This window comes from Mastomys coucha, unplaced genomic scaffold (genome assembly GCF_008632895.1).
Source record: "Mastomys coucha isolate ucsf_1 unplaced genomic scaffold, UCSF_Mcou_1 pScaffold6, whole genome shotgun sequence".
Classification (NCBI taxonomy): Eukaryota; Metazoa; Chordata; class Mammalia; order Rodentia; family Muridae; genus Mastomys; species Mastomys coucha.
Window position 1 is genome coordinate 46,995,662 of NW_022196912.1, and position 15,190 is coordinate 47,010,851.

Here is a 15,190-nt window from a genome sequence, read left to right on the forward strand (position 1 = left end):
GAGGAATTCCTTTGTGGCTTTCAGTAACTGGCTACGAATTGCAGGTTTTTAGAAGGACTGGGATTCTAGTCTGGTTTATTGGTCAGTCTTGAGAATCCTATTGGTTACAAACTGAGAGAGAGAGAGATGAGCCTTCTGAAAGCATGTAGCTAACTTTTTAGAGTGGGTAGTTTCTACCCACTGGGTAGTATGGTTCAGTGTGAAAGAAGACTCTACCATGTGAGTCACAGAGGACTGCAGAAACAGCTTCAGTCACTCTTTGGACTCTTTTGGTCAGCAGTCTAGGTGCTCTTCCTGACCTCCCACGCTCCGGGGTGACCCCTGCCATGAAGTAGAAATACATTGCTTCCGGGACCTTGGGAGGATGGCCCCACTTTAGCTAAGAAATGTTAAAATCGTTCTCGATGTGGTTAAATAAAGGTTTTCTTAATGATGTCAGGAGTTCATTCCTCTCAATAGCTTTGAGGGGAACAAAAGGACCCAGATGCCAGAAAGATTTTGCAAACAGTGGGGGCTGAGCTCTGTCACTGAGAGAAGATGAGATTAGACAGATGGGGCGTGGCGTCCAGAAAGTCACCCATTGTTACTATACCTTGTCATCTCTGTTGTCTGATGGCTCACAATGGAAGACTCTCTGTCATTCTGACTTTATCTCCTTTCTGTGTGTTGGGCGGGAGCTGGGCGGTTAAAGGGTGAGGTTGAATCCAAGGCCTCAGGTTCAGGGACTGGCCTGGAATCCCCAGTGACTTTTAACTCACTCTTCCCAGGGTTCTGTTCTTGGATATGACAAGTCATACACCGTAAAATAATCTTGCCCTCTTCTCTGTGGGCTTTTTTCCCCATATTAAGAGGAAAACCCCCAAACCACCCTACTTTATTAGGCTGTGAATCTAAACGGAGTGTACTTTGGGGATACAGGATGCATGCAGTCCTTTTGTTACAGGAATGTTGCTAGTCTTGCTTTGTGCTTTACCTTTTTTCATTATTTAATCTCTTAGTTCTGAACAAGCATCACAGGTTTTCAAAAGCCTAGGAGAGGAGACATGTATAGTTGCTTAGCTAATACTTCACTCAAAAAGAACTGCCCAGGGTGGTTTTGTACTGATGGTTCTTTTTAGCGAGTTAGATAAGGCTCATAGCTATAATTGCGGTGTTTTTCTTTAACATTCCAACTAACTCATATCCGTTCCAGTGACCACTTTTCCCCCCTCTGTCGGCTTGGCCATTTTCCAACCGGCAAGTTTATTTCAAAAGGTCCTACTGACTTCCTGAGAATATACCAGCTGTAACATGATTCATTCTGACACATTCCTGTCTTCCAGACTTCTTTGCTTGGGACGATGGACCCTGGAGGCATCTTCTTACAGGGACTGTAGAGCCCTCCTCTTAACCCAGGGAGGCATCTTAGAGGTCTCTTGGGGGTTGGGGGAGGGGCTTCTTATCCCTGGAATTCCAGTGGCTTTTTTGGTGTGTTCAAGTGGGTCTCTGACCCTCAGGGCACCATGCACCGCTGCAGGTTTTTTTTCTTTGTTTGTGCAGGCTTTCCCCCTGGAAGGGAAGGAGCTTGTGTTTGTTCAGGGACAGGTTTATTTATCCGACTGGTTCTTTGCCTCAGACGCAGAGTAGTATAGTGGAAGGTTGCTTCCGTCAAGGCTGCGGTTCCCTGACTTGGTGCGTATTAACACATGTGATACTCACCTGCTTTCTTTGCTGTCAGTTAGAGGGAAAAGTCATAATCTGTACTTCTGTGTCTCTGCAGACTGACACCCCCCCCACTGTGTACTGCAAGTGTGTGTTGGGGGAGGGGTGCATTTGGCTTGGAGGGTCTGGATGGTGGTTGTGACTTCCAGAGCCAACCGCATTGAGAGGCCTTCTCCCAGATGTCTGTGGAGGGAACAGATCCAATAAGCAGAGCTCCGGAGAGATTTATGGAGGACTAAAGAATCATTTGGACTCGCTCTTCACCACTAAAATAAATGCAAAGGAACCCCCCCCCCCAATTAATAACATCAACTCCAGCATTAAGACTCAAGGGTAGATTTGTATGAGCAGCTTAAGGACCATTTAGGAAGCGAGTCGGCTGTTCAGAGGCATTCCCCATTGGTCTTAACCATTTCCTGTATTGCTGTAAAAATCCAGGTGTGGAGAACGTAACTATCCAACTGGACCTGGAAGCAGAATTCCACTTCACTCATCTCATCATGACTTTCAAGGTAAGGAATCCCCTGCTGTCTCCGATGCAGGCCCAAGAGCTCTGTGACTGCCGCATCCAGAGACTGTCTTTCTTACACCACGGGTTGACCTAAATGAGAACTTAAATGTTGCTGTCGTAAGTTAGGATAATTGCGGAGCTTTCAAAACAGGGACGCGAATAACTGCCCTTCACACGTACTAGCTTCAGGTCTGTAAGTAGATTCTCCATGCTAATTTATCTATAAACTTTTAATTAGAGATCCCTTTATTTCTCCCATAGAGAAAGGCAGCGCTTGACTCCCTTCCAAACCACAATAAAACATTTGCAGCAGCGTACATCTCTGATCCTTCATGTTTATATTTTACGGCTGAATTTGGTAACTGAAAATGAAGTATATTTCAGATCTTAGGTTCTAAGATTTTGCCAAAATTGTGGGAAGAGATTTATACTTCCTAAAGAAACATGGCATGCCTTCTTAAATGCAGATTTTTTTTCTTTCTCTCCATTTTTCTCTTCCAAGATGTAGAATGTGTTTAGGATTAGGGAATGTCTCCGTACAAAGTGCCTTTGTTTCTGAAGCAGCTGCCTGGAAATGACAGACTTCACATGGCTTAAAGTACACATTGGCACACACAACACTCATAATTTACTTACTGCTCCCCAGATGAAAAATCACCTTTGCGTAGTTTTCAGTCGGAGTTGGGGACTTGCTGGTATCCTCTCAGATTAGGAAAAGGGCCTGGGGATCAGTTTACCTCACTGGCAAGCAACCACAGAAGTCTAGCTTCTGTCTGGTACCCAAGTATGAGAAGCAAAAGAACAAGGGCAGGCGTAGGAGTCAGAATGGGACTGGACATCAGGCTCCGTGGTTCCCAGGCCCGTGTACCTCACCTCTTTGCTATCCCCCAGTGGCCCACTGTGACTGCTTGGGCAGGCAGGGTAATGGAGACACCTAACACTGACGTGGTTGGAGAAGGGCTGTTACTAGCTTATCAGGGACTCCTTGCTGCCAATAGTCTCCTTTCATTGGCCACACTCAATCTCAGTGGTTAAATTCAAACTCGGCCCTGTGTGAAGATGTCATCTTCATGTTTCGTGACCTTTAAAATATTTGCAATCTTCTTTATTGATGTTTATGGCACCATCTTACTTTGGAGAGAACATCTGCTACACAGACATGGATGGATCTGAGTTTATTTATGTCCAAAGTCCTTTGAGTGCCTAATCTGTGGTTGGGTTTAAGGGAATAGTTGGGCCAGAGATGAAATTCTGTTCTAGGTGCTGAAGGTTAGGTGGAAAAGGTGCTGAGATGTGGACTGTGGGTACAAGATGTAGACCTCAGCATACAGGAGAAGGTTCATCCTTCCAGGTTCTAGCTCCTGTGAAATATCAGAACCCATGTCAGAGCCATGTTTGCCATGCTCTGGGTTGGCTGGTCTGTTCCTTCACTCTGCTTTAAAAGCAGGTGATGAGGTTAATGTTAGTTTGTATTGTGAGAAAACTTTTCCTGGGGAAACAAACCACACTCATCTACTCTAGGAAACCCATGAGAGACCAAAGTACCAATGCTGATGCTACCGAAGCCCAACTCCTTGGTGAACCAATGAGTTTTATTGGAGTTACAGGAATTGATGAACAAGTAACAGTTACTTACTTATAGGAATATGGATGAGGGGTTACTTACAGGAGCAGAAGTGACTCAGACAGTTGCATCTCCAAGGCCCACTTCAGCATTGGTGACAGCTCACAAAAGCTGGGGAACCAGGGACACTCTGCGTAGCCTGCAGGCCACAACAAGTTAGAGAGTGTCCTTTCTGTGTGCCTCAGTTGATCAAAACCTCTTCCAGGCAGCTCAGCTGATTTCTGCTTATCTGTTAGCTGGTCTTGTCTGAGAGTTTTCTTTGTAGCTTGGCTTCCTCCTCTCAGTTTATATTGGGACCTAGAGAATCTGGTCAGTTTCAGGGACTTCCTGGAGCTGTTTCGAGTTGTTTCCCTTCCTGCTTAAGGAGCTTCCCTCAGGATGGAATGTTTAAATCTTGGTAGGAAAGTGTTACACAACAGCCTGGCATAAGGAAAAAAAAAAAACTTCAGGAGTGGAGACCAGTCCTGCCCTTTACCTGGGCCAGGAGGGATGAGAAAGATTTCAGAAGGAAGAGGAAATAAAGGAAAATTGCCGTTGGCCTGAGAGCAGTGAATCTTTGATGTGCTCTTTGGGCAGGGCTTGTTCAATAAGTGCTGCATCCATTTGTTTCAAGGTCAGGGAGGTGAGGAAAGTAAGTATAGAGCAGCAGGTCCCAGTCAGCAGAACCTCAACTCTTTGCTCAGGAATGGAAACGTTATAAGCAGTAGGGAGCCACTGACTTGTTGGTCACAAAAGTAATTTCTCAAGGAAACCCAACATAATGGCACAAAACCTGAACTCCAGCAGTTGGGTCTCAGTGGGTTCGAGGCCAGCCTGATCTATATACCAAGTTCCAGGCTAGATTGGGATACAAAGCCATACGGTGTTTTGTGTTTGTTTGTTTGTTTGAGTTTTAGATTATAAAGCATCTTAAGTTTCCGAGTGTCAGAAGCTCACCAGTCCTTAGAACACTTTACTACGCAGTCACATGCTTCTGTACTCCACTGCCCTTTGCCCTTGCTGCCTTGAGAACCACGGCAGAGAGGAGGAGCCCGTACTTCCTGAGGATGGTCACTTGGGTGCTCTAGAATCAAAGGCTGGCCTTGAAGTGGAGAAAGCTCGCAGGGCAGGGCAGGTCAGGGGAAGGAAGGGGCCGTGTCCTTTAGCCTGCAAGTCTAAGTCCTGAGGAAGATGCGGATCGCCTCAGTAGCCCTGTAAAGGACAGCAGGGACAAGGATGAAGACCTCACGTTTATGCTCAACCCAGCTGGCTCTGGAGATGGCTACTTACTAGGTAGACTGGGCTTTCTTAGATTGGAAAAGCTCACTTGTGTGCATGTGCCAGGATGTTTTTGTTCTAGACAGCTGTTTCCAGTCTCTTCTGTTTATTATGCATTCAGCAGTCCCTGTGCAGCAATATGGGGGCCTGAGAAGGTTGATGACTAAGCAGGGAGGTGGTGGTGGGGAGAGCCTTCCGTCCTCTACGTGAAGTGTGTTGTTCCGGTTTCCAGCGGCTTCTTAATTCCACAGGAAACTGGATGACTGGTCAGTGGCCCTTGGGATTTAGAAGTTTCCAGAAGTGAGAGACAAGGAAGCACAGCCAGGACAAGCTTCTGTGTGTTTCTTCTCTGCTGCCTTCCGATACCGGGATATTAGACTAGGTGTGCCCTCCCAAAGCCTCTTAGGCCTTCCGCACTAGGTGCTTGGCCTCATGGGATTGGCCATGCCTGCACACCTGCCATACCAGGTTCAGAAGGTCAGAGGCGCTTCTCCATTCCCATTCTAAAACCCTTAGTGTACAATTCTCTGCAGTTTCATAAAGACATTGTCTTCTTCAGTGCCTGGATGGGTGGACAGGCTGCCTTGCATCCGTCAGTCAGGGTTATCAAGGACGCGTTAGCAGGTAGGTTAGCGGAGTTTTGCTAGTTCCCAACATCAGCGTCTGCAGAAACTCCTTCTGCCAAGCAATGATCTTACTTAATTCAGGAATCTCATATTTACTTAAGCTCTATTTTCCAGGTTGGCTGAACTTTCCTTTGACTTTTCTCCACAGCAATCTGGCTTCCTCTTCCTAAAGTGCGCACAGCATGTCCGTGGCCGTGAAGCATCTGCCTGTGGCCCATTTCTAGAGTTCCATCTGCGTTCTTTCTTATTTACTCTTGACTGTGTCCCTCTCAGCCTCCTGAAGTCTTCCGGTGTGTGAGGGATTTGTCTTTTTCCTATTTCCCTGACCTTCTGCCTGTTTGCTTTTCTGTTAGGCCACTGGCTGGCGAGGAGGAAGGTACGCATGTGTGAGCACACGGTCAGAGCTGAAGGAAAAGGCAGTGACTGTTGCTGGCTCCCATTCTCCCGTGTCCAGCCTGTTGGGCATTTTCCTAGAGTGCTGACCTTTCTCTTGACATTGACTCTGTTGGAGGGAATTCAAGTATTAAGTGATCGCAGTGACTTCCAAATCCACATTGCATAGCCGAATGCCATACCCACGTATGACTGACCCCAGACGAGCATTAGAAGCTGGCCCATGTAATTTTTAACCCAGCCACCCGTGCTTTGGGGCCTTGTGTTTCTTTCCTATCTACTCTTCCACTAGGATTTAGTAGGTCAAGTGTAACTCAGTTCAGTGTGCAGTCACTAACAGGACAGTAGACTTCATATCCCTCTGTCCATGTTACAGCTGTTGGCATGTGAGGCCTTCAACTTTCTTTGGTTCCTCTGTTTCTTGTCATTGTCCATGTTTAATGACAGTGCTGTCAGACTTATTTTCTATGTGTAATCTCTTCATTTTGTTAGGTCCCATAAATCTCTTAGTGTTCTCACTTCTATGCCAAAAAGACAAAGAAAGCCCATTAGCTTGTCAAACAATGTCTCCCTATGCTGCATTGGACACCGAATGTGGGGCCACCGAATGTGGGGCCACCCTGAGCTGAATCCCCAGCCCTTGAGATCCAGGTTGATGTCATCTCTCTGAAATAGTCTCTGAGTTTTTGTTTTTGTTTTTCCTTTAAAAATATTTACTTTTGTGATACAGTATGCCTATCAAAATTCCCCTTTCTTCTGTGTATCGCTCAGTGATGTTAGACATATTCAGAATATCACAAATCCATTACTGCTGTCAATTTCCAGAACTTTGGTCATCATCACCCCAGACTGGAACTTGGACTAGTCACTGAACAGTCACCCCTGCTGTCTCACCCCTCTTCCCCATGACCCCTTTCTATCCCCATCTTAAATCTTTGGTGTTTCATATACATGAAATCATAACATTTGAAAATTTATACAGCTTATTTCACTTAGTACAGTGCCTTCAAGGCCCTTCTATGTTACAGTGAGCATGTCATCCCTTCCTTCTGCAGCTGAATAATAGTCCGTTGTATTTATCACATTTTATTCTCTTTTTAATTAATTTATTTATTCACTTTACATCCTAATATATGCCCTCTTTTCCTAGTCTCCCCGCACACACAACTCCTCCTGCCTTTCTTCCCTTCTCTTCTCTGAGAAGGCAGAAGCCCCCCTGGATATCACCCTCCCATCCCCATCTCCATCCCCACCCCCAACTCCCCACCCCTGGCATATCAAGTCTCTGCAGGACTAGGTGCATCCTCTTCCACTGAGGTCAGACTAGGCTGCCCAGTTGGGGAATGGGATCCAGAGGCAGGCAGGCAGCAAGTTCAGGGACAGCCCTTGTTCCAGTTGTTAGGGGACCCACATGAAGCCCAGGCTGCACATCTGCTACATATGTGTGGGGTGATCAAGGTCCAGGGTATGCTAGCTCTTTGGTGGTTCAGTCTCTGGGATCCCACAAGGGTCCAGGTTAGTTGACTCTGTCGGTCTTCCTGTGGAGTTCCTATCTTCTTCAGATCCCCCAATCCTTCCCCCAACTCTTCTACATGATTCCCAAGCTCCATCTAATGTTTGGCGGTGGGTCTCTGCCTTTCTCCCCATTGGCTGCTGGGTGGAGCCCTGAGGACAGTCATGCTAGGCTCACATTTTGTTCTTTCCAGCTAATAGGTGCTTTGGCTGTTGCTGCTCTTTGGCTATTGTGAATAATGCTGCTTGTTTTCTTGCATTTCCTGTGATGGCACTGTGGTGCTTGACATATTGTGCTATGATTTTTATGTTTGTGTGTGTGTGTGTGTGTGTATTCCTTATTAGACTGTGTGTAGCATATGGATATTGTATAAGCCACTGGCTGATGCATCTATGGAATAATTAAATGAAGAAGTGAGAAAGCAAGCCTTCAAAATTAGTTGTGTCCTGGGCATGGTGGTTAATATACCAAAGTGTGTTTGCTACAAAGGCCCGTTCATAATCAGCTTCAAAAAGAAACAGTTTGCTGACCTACCAGCTGGTACAAGTGCTTCCTTACAAAAACAGCCTCCACAGAACAGCACGTAGTTCTCGAAATCACAGTCTGAAAGAACCAACCACATGAAGCCAGCTTGAGGCACACCAGGAGTGATGTTTTTGAAAAGGGCAGATTAGCAATCAGAAACATAAAATGAGACTTTCATCCTGCTTTTAGACATTCCGCCCAGCTGCCATGCTGATCGAGCGGTCTTCTGACTTCGGGAAGACTTGGGGCGTGTACAGATACTTTGCCTACGACTGTGAGAGCTCATTCCCGGGCATTTCCACCGGCCCCATGAAGAAAGTGGATGACATCATCTGTGACTCTCGATATTCTGACATTGAGCCCTCGACCGAAGGAGAGGTTTGTATGCCTCTGGTTTAGTTCTCTACTTGTTAGTCTGCTTTTTGATCAGTGCAAAACCGCCAACCCTCTTCTCTATTTTTAGGTGATATTTCGTGCTTTAGACCCTGCTTTCAAAATTGAAGATCCGTATAGTCCAAGGATACAGAGTAAGCTTGTTTTGAAATAACTGCTTAGGTGGGAAACGGTACTCATGGAGAGTCTCATTCTACCCAGCTCTGTGTTAGCCAATATTTTAATACTCAGTCCTACATCCATCTAGATCCTTACTTTGTGGTCTTCCAAAAAACCTGCTTCAAATTACCAGTGATCAGTCTTCACTGATGAGGAGCACATTTTGACTATGTCAGCAGAACTCCAAAAATTATACTGACCATGCCACCTTCTATTTTTGATGCTCAGTATATAGAGTACAGATTAAACTGCTGTAATCAAACACCCCTTAAATATAGTTTCTGATACAAAATAGATGTTTCTTTTGCTTGTATGAAATCAGCAGGAGGGATGTTTAATTGTATGTGTATGGGTATTTTACCTGCCTGTATGTGCATCATGTTCATGCCTGGTGCTCTAGTAGGCCAGAAGAGGGCATCAGATCCCTTGGAAATGGAATTACAGACAGTTGTGAGCCATTGTGTAGCCTGGAAATCAAACCTAGGTCCTCTGGAAGAGTAGCCAATGCATTTAACCACTGAGTCATCTCTCTAGCACTTAGAAGCATTCTCAAAGAAGAACTACAGCTCAGTTGCCATAGTTTCACTGTATAAAATTCAAGATGATACCCAGTTATGTTACCCAGAGTGATAGATGAATAACATGTTGTTTTTTAATACCCCATTAACATTTTAACTGGCACAAGTGTGTCCCATCCAGCATCTATGGCTTTATGTTTAGTATGACTTTTTTTTTTAATTGTATGCTATTTAGGACTGACTTAAACTAAAACTGAGGATTTATCATCAATTCAGTTTAATTGAGCATCCTTTATTACTTGCTGAATCTGACAGTACTAGCTATGAAACTCTCCCTCTTCCTAGGATTCTCTACACCAGCAGAATTAGAACACCATCACTGCCCTCATTCTGATCTGTAGAGGTCAAGAATGAAGATAAGACTTGGAGGTGGTCATGTTACGTCTGTGCATTGCTATAATTAGTCTTGCAGCTAGAGAACAGAAGATACTGGGAAATATCTCTGTCAAGATGGTCTGTGCTCTGCTAAAACTCTTGGCAAGAGCTCTCACCCACAGGCGATGGGAAACAACAGTACTGAGAAAAATCAGAAGTGCCCGTTATGACAAGGGCATGTAGTGAGTTGAGGACTGTGTAGTCTTTGACAGATGACCACAGCCTGAGTGCAGAGGCGTGCACACCAGGTGACGGGGCTATGAAATGGCAGGTGATCTGGAGCGCATATGATACAGTTCTTAGTTCAGGGGCTAGAGAGATGACTCCGGCCTTCAAGGCGAGGCTCACAGCAGTTCTTAGTTCAGTGCTCTTTCTACTGTTGGACAATTGTTTGTGTTATTGCATGACTACATGTTGATCTCAGAAAGCAGAATGTTCAATGATTAAACTCATTGGCTTTCAAGTCAGACCTAGGTTTAAATTCTGGTTCTGTCATAATGTAGCTACATGACCTGGTGCCTTGAAACTTTCCCATTCCCTCTTTCCATCTTTACCTGGAGACAGAAGTACCAACCTGAGGGTTGTTTGAGGGAAAATGAGTCATATAAACGAGCAGCCCAGGGTGCTGTTGGCTGAAGCTGTAGATTGCCAACAGCTGCAGCTTAGGGCTTGTATCCAGACTGTCCTGTCAGAGTGAAAGTTAAGAGTGTCAGGGTGCAAAAGGGAGATAGCTTCCCTTTGTTCGGCCTTGCTATGAGGTTGCGATCAGTCGAGTAGAGACAGGTCTGATTCTTGCTGGTCTTTGTCGGCTGTGTGCAGCCCTATTTTTAACCAGGGTCTCATGGAACTTCCACACTTGAAACCTGGGACATAAAAGTCGAAGAAAACCCAGGGGATGTTGACAGAAAAGTCTGCTTTCCAACTTACATTAATTTTAATGTGGCCCAGACTATTCAGGGTCTATAGTTTATTCATTCATTCTGTTGTAAAACCAATTTTTAATGGTATGTCTGTGCAGTCTCTGAGCAAGCCATGAGGCTGTTTTCTTCGGGTTTCAAAATCTGGTAGTGAAAGATATCCATGGGGGCTCCAGGACAAATAGCTCTGGAGTCCCTCACAGGGCTCATCTGCTCTGCAGGTGAAGTGTGTGGCACTGAAGAATGTATTCAATTCATGACCTTAAATTCCCGTGCTTTTGTTGTTTGGGAGCATCTGTAGCCCTGTTTCTAGGAAGTGCCCATGTTAGCTGATCATGCCTTTGATTTACTTAGTAATCAAGGGAACAGAATTTCTATCCTTGAGACCCTGGAGACTCACTTCAAAGTGATGGGCCTCTTAGAAGAGCAGGCAGCCTGAGGCTCTCTTGTTGCTCCTTATGGCGGGAGAGAGTAGGGAGCTCTTTGCTCTTTTGAGGGTTCTGTGAAGTTCAAGGGTTTCCAAATACTCCAGCTGCCCTCCATGTTTGTTTTGCAGCCTCTTGTCAATAGTACTCACTGTGTGTGCAGGAGAGGTTTGCAGATGTTGCCATTCACAGCTGCCATTCAACGCAAGATTGTGGCTTCTTTGTTTTGTATTTGATTTTTACAAAGAGCCTAAGTTTAATGCATGGACTCTCCCTTCCCAGCCCCAGCCATTTCTATAGTCTTCATTGTAAACTATGCATGTGTTATAACTGTTTGAAATGTGCATTTGGTGTCTGAAACAACCTGATACACTGGGCTACTACCATTCTATCTTGTATCCTAAGTTGTAAATATGCATTAGCACTAACAAAAGTCAAACTGGCAGGCGATTTCAGAATTCAGAGAGCAATGAGAGGCAGGCAGATGAGCTGACCAAAGCCGGCAGAGCCGGCGGGGTCCACTTCAGTAGGAGCTGCTTGGCCATTAAGGAAAAACCACCTGAGTAGCAGGTTGACTGTCCCTTGGTCTATTTGGTTACATAGAATGTGACTGACAGCTTCTGGAATAAGCTTAGGCCTACAGACCCAGGGGAGGAGGAGGAAAGCATAAAAGAAGACAAAGTGATTCGTAAGAAACTGTTACGTAGGGGAAACAGTTTGCCTGGCAACCTAGAACTAAGCCCCTTTGTCTTCTGTGGCTATACTGAATGAACAAATATGAAAATGTTTTGCAAAAATATGTAGACTACAGTGTTGCTTAAAACTTGCTTGAAAGAGGCTGTTGTGAATTTGAGAGGGTTCTGGGGAAACTAGGGAGAAGATGGGGTGAGGAAAGGGAGGGACAATAGAAATACAGTCCACATATATAATTAAAAAAAAAAACCTACTTTAAGACAAGCTTGGTTGAGACATTCTTCCCCTACAAAGGTAGCTTTTGTCTATTGTTAAATATGTTCTTGTAACTTGGATTTAAGTAGAAGGAAATTTCAAATAGTGTTTTCTCATTCAAAAATACAGTTAGAATTAGAATCTAGTTGAACTGTATTAAAAAATACAGTTAGAATTAGAATATAGTATTCAAAAATACAGTTAGAATTAGAATCCAGTTGAACTGTATTCAAAAATACAGTTAGAATTGGCACCCAGGATAAATATTCCTTTTCTACCTGAAAATAATTTCTGACTTTGACAGCAGGAGCTGTGGGAGCTAGAAGGTATGGCGGTGTTTTAGATTAAGGGGCAGTGGGTTCTGGAACTCTGGTTAGAACTGGCATTCTTACTAATCTGAGGAGATGGTGGTGGCCTTCCCTGCTTCCAGAGGCCATTGTCCTGTGTTAAACCTTACAGCCATCATGTAGTTCATTCCAGAGGGCTGAAGTTTACTTAGGGTTCTGTCATTCCAGTCCTTCACCTAAAGAAAGAATGTAGAATTGGCTACATACAGCATGCTTGCCTGTCTGATTAGACCTTTCCTCTTGGTGATCTCTGTAGATTTATTAAAAATCACCAACTTGAGAATCAAGTTTGTGAAACTGCACACTTTGGGAGATAACCTTCTGGATTCCAGAATGGAAATCAGGGAGAAGTACTATTATGCTGTTTATGACATGGTGGTTCGAGGAAACTGCTTCTGCTATGGCCACGCCAGTGAATGTGCCCCCGTGGATGGAGTCGATGAAGAAGTGGAAGGAATGGTAAGTGTTCAGGGGGGAACATGTACCGGAGACCTGAAAGGCAAGGCAAAAAAACCCAAAAAACTTGTCCTTAAGTCTGTCACAGTTTTTTTTAGTTTTTTTGTTTTGTTTTGTTTTGTTTGTTTGTTTGGAGTTTTTTTTTGGTTTTTCGAGACAGGGTTTCTCTGTGTAGCCCTGACTGTCCTGGAACTCACTTTGTAGACCAGGGTCTGGCCTTGAATCTGCCTGCCTCTGCCTCCCAAGTGCTGGGATTAAAGGCATGTGCCACCACTGCCCGGCTTTTTTAGGGGTTTTAATTTACCAAAATAGACTTTGCTTTTTGTGACATGGTAGCGATTGAATGCAGGTTTTCCTCTCTTGGAGAGTTGCTTAGGTTGGGGGAATGTGTTCTGAGACTACTAGTTTCTTAGATCCCGAATTTGGTTTTGGAATCTATTGCTACAGACTGACTGTTGTACCAAGGACTAAAACGTTGTCTAAAATAACTATCTGGACTGTATTTCTAGTAAGAAAGATTAAAAACCACAAGCATCCAGTCCCCATGCTAGCAAGCAAGAGCAAGGTGGCCTCAGTCCAGAGAGACTGAAGGTGGAGCAGCCCAGGCCCAGAGATCACTTAACCATCACTTAGAGGTCAAATGGAGTTTTCCTTCTGTCCTCTCCGCAGACTTGCCTTTCTTTGCCGGTTTCATATTGTTTGCAAATCAGATGTTTTAAAATGTGAGATTTCACCTCCTTGCCACCCTGTTAACGTGCTGCTAGTAGCTGCTCACTGCCAATTGCTAGTAATGTACTGCTAACACAACTACTAGTTTTTGTCTAGTAGTTGACATAAGTTCGAGTCCCTTGGAAAGAATGAACCTCGATTGAGGGATTGCCTTGTGAGATAGACCTGTAGGCCAGTCTGTTGGGCATTTTCTTGATTAGTGGTTGATGTGCGAGGGCCTAGCTCACGGTGGGAGGTACCACCTCTGGGCAGGTGATCTGAAGAAGGCAAGCTGAATGACCCCTGGGGATTAAGCAGCATTCCTCCATGAACTCTGTTTGAGTTCCTGACCTGACATCACTCGGTTGATAGACTAGGACTTGGAAATGTAAGCCAGATAAACCCTTCCCTTTCCCAAGTTGGTTTTGGTCAGAACAACAGAGAAGCAAACTATAGCAATTAGAGAAGCCCAGAGTATTGTACTCTAATCCACTTACGTGGCTGCCAGAAAAATCCCTCGAACCCTTAGGAACTTAATACCAGACAGGATTCTGGAGCTCACAGGACCCAGCCAACCTTGAGAGAGGAGACCTAAAAGTTAGCGATTAGTGAATGAGTAACTAGTGGTGGGCATTGAAACCTAGTTTCTACCTCTGCCTCAGGCACCTCCTCATAGTCTCCGAGCCTCTCTTGGTGACAGCTATGCCTTGCTTATTTGCTGTCTGTCTCTCTTCAAAACTTATTAGTCTTTGTCCAGAGGGTACAAGATCCAAACACTCTGCCCTTGTAAAACCTGTTTACCCTTCCCTCCGGCTAGAAGTCTTCGCAAGTCAGCTTTTTAACATCCTGTAGGGAGGGATGTGTTTCTAATCAGCAAATCTTTCTGAGAATTCCGGACAGACTTGACTTTGCAGCATAACAAACCTTTCTGACCTGACACCAAACGATTCTCAGATGCTGGGTGTCTTGTGTGGGCTGGGAGACTGTCTGCTCTTCGGTTTAGCACAACGGCTGGCAAAGAGATGAGTTTTAATCTCCACCTAAGTGTACTCCTGTCAAGGCAGGTGCAGGAGAGGAGGAACCTGTCTATCCTGTTCCTGAATTCCAGCCAGTAGAAATGAGGGTTAAGGTGAAGGGCTTATATACATGTGCACTTGTGTGGTAGAAGTGATGTACCGATCCTTCACAGTCTGTGGGGGTCTTAAGCACAACTTGCCGTAAAATGGCACGCATTAGTGTATCTTAATTTTAAAGGAAAGTTAATTTGTGTCTTTCTCATAGTTCCATCTCCTTACTTGAAGGAAAACAGATAGTAAATAGTTTTTTAAAAATGGTTTTATTTGTGGTTAAGAAAATTTAAGCGCTGTGCTTAAAGGGGAGAAAAAGCAGAAACCTTTCAAGCCAAATGATCACCTGGCGCAGCGGAGAGCACACATTAGTTAGAGTGTGTTCTCGGGGAGCAGTGCGTATGTACTGAGCTCTCCGCTAAGACTTAACAAGTTTCTAGTACAGTAGCTTTCAGAAATTATTCTTAAATATTATTATTACACTTTGAAATCCCTTTATTCTGTGTGTATGTGTGTCCTCACATGTGTGTCACACAACCTGAAGGGGTCAGCTTCTCCTTCCATGTGGGTACTAGGAATCAAACCCAGGTATTCAAGGCAGTAGTTTCTGTTGTAGTGGTAGTTGTTGTAATTCTTTTTTTCTTTTTCTTTTTTTTTTTCTTTTTTT

General features: G+C 44.6%; 1 protein-coding gene across 2 annotated transcripts in view; it reads left to right on the forward strand.

Moving 5' to 3' along the window:
* The window catches only part of Lamb1 (laminin subunit beta 1), a 66,200-nt gene that overhangs the window by 5,081 nt on the left and 45,929 nt on the right, over positions 1-15,190 (forward strand). For both annotated transcript variants that reach the window (XM_031357365.1, XM_031357366.1), the window contains 4 exons: positions 2,140-2,213; positions 8,340-8,528; positions 8,614-8,677; positions 12,549-12,751. In XM_031357365.1, the coding sequence (XP_031213225.1) occupies positions 2,140-2,213; positions 8,340-8,528; positions 8,614-8,677; positions 12,549-12,751 (530 nt within the window). The remainder of the gene's footprint in view (positions 1-2,139; positions 2,214-8,339; positions 8,529-8,613; positions 8,678-12,548; positions 12,752-15,190) is intronic.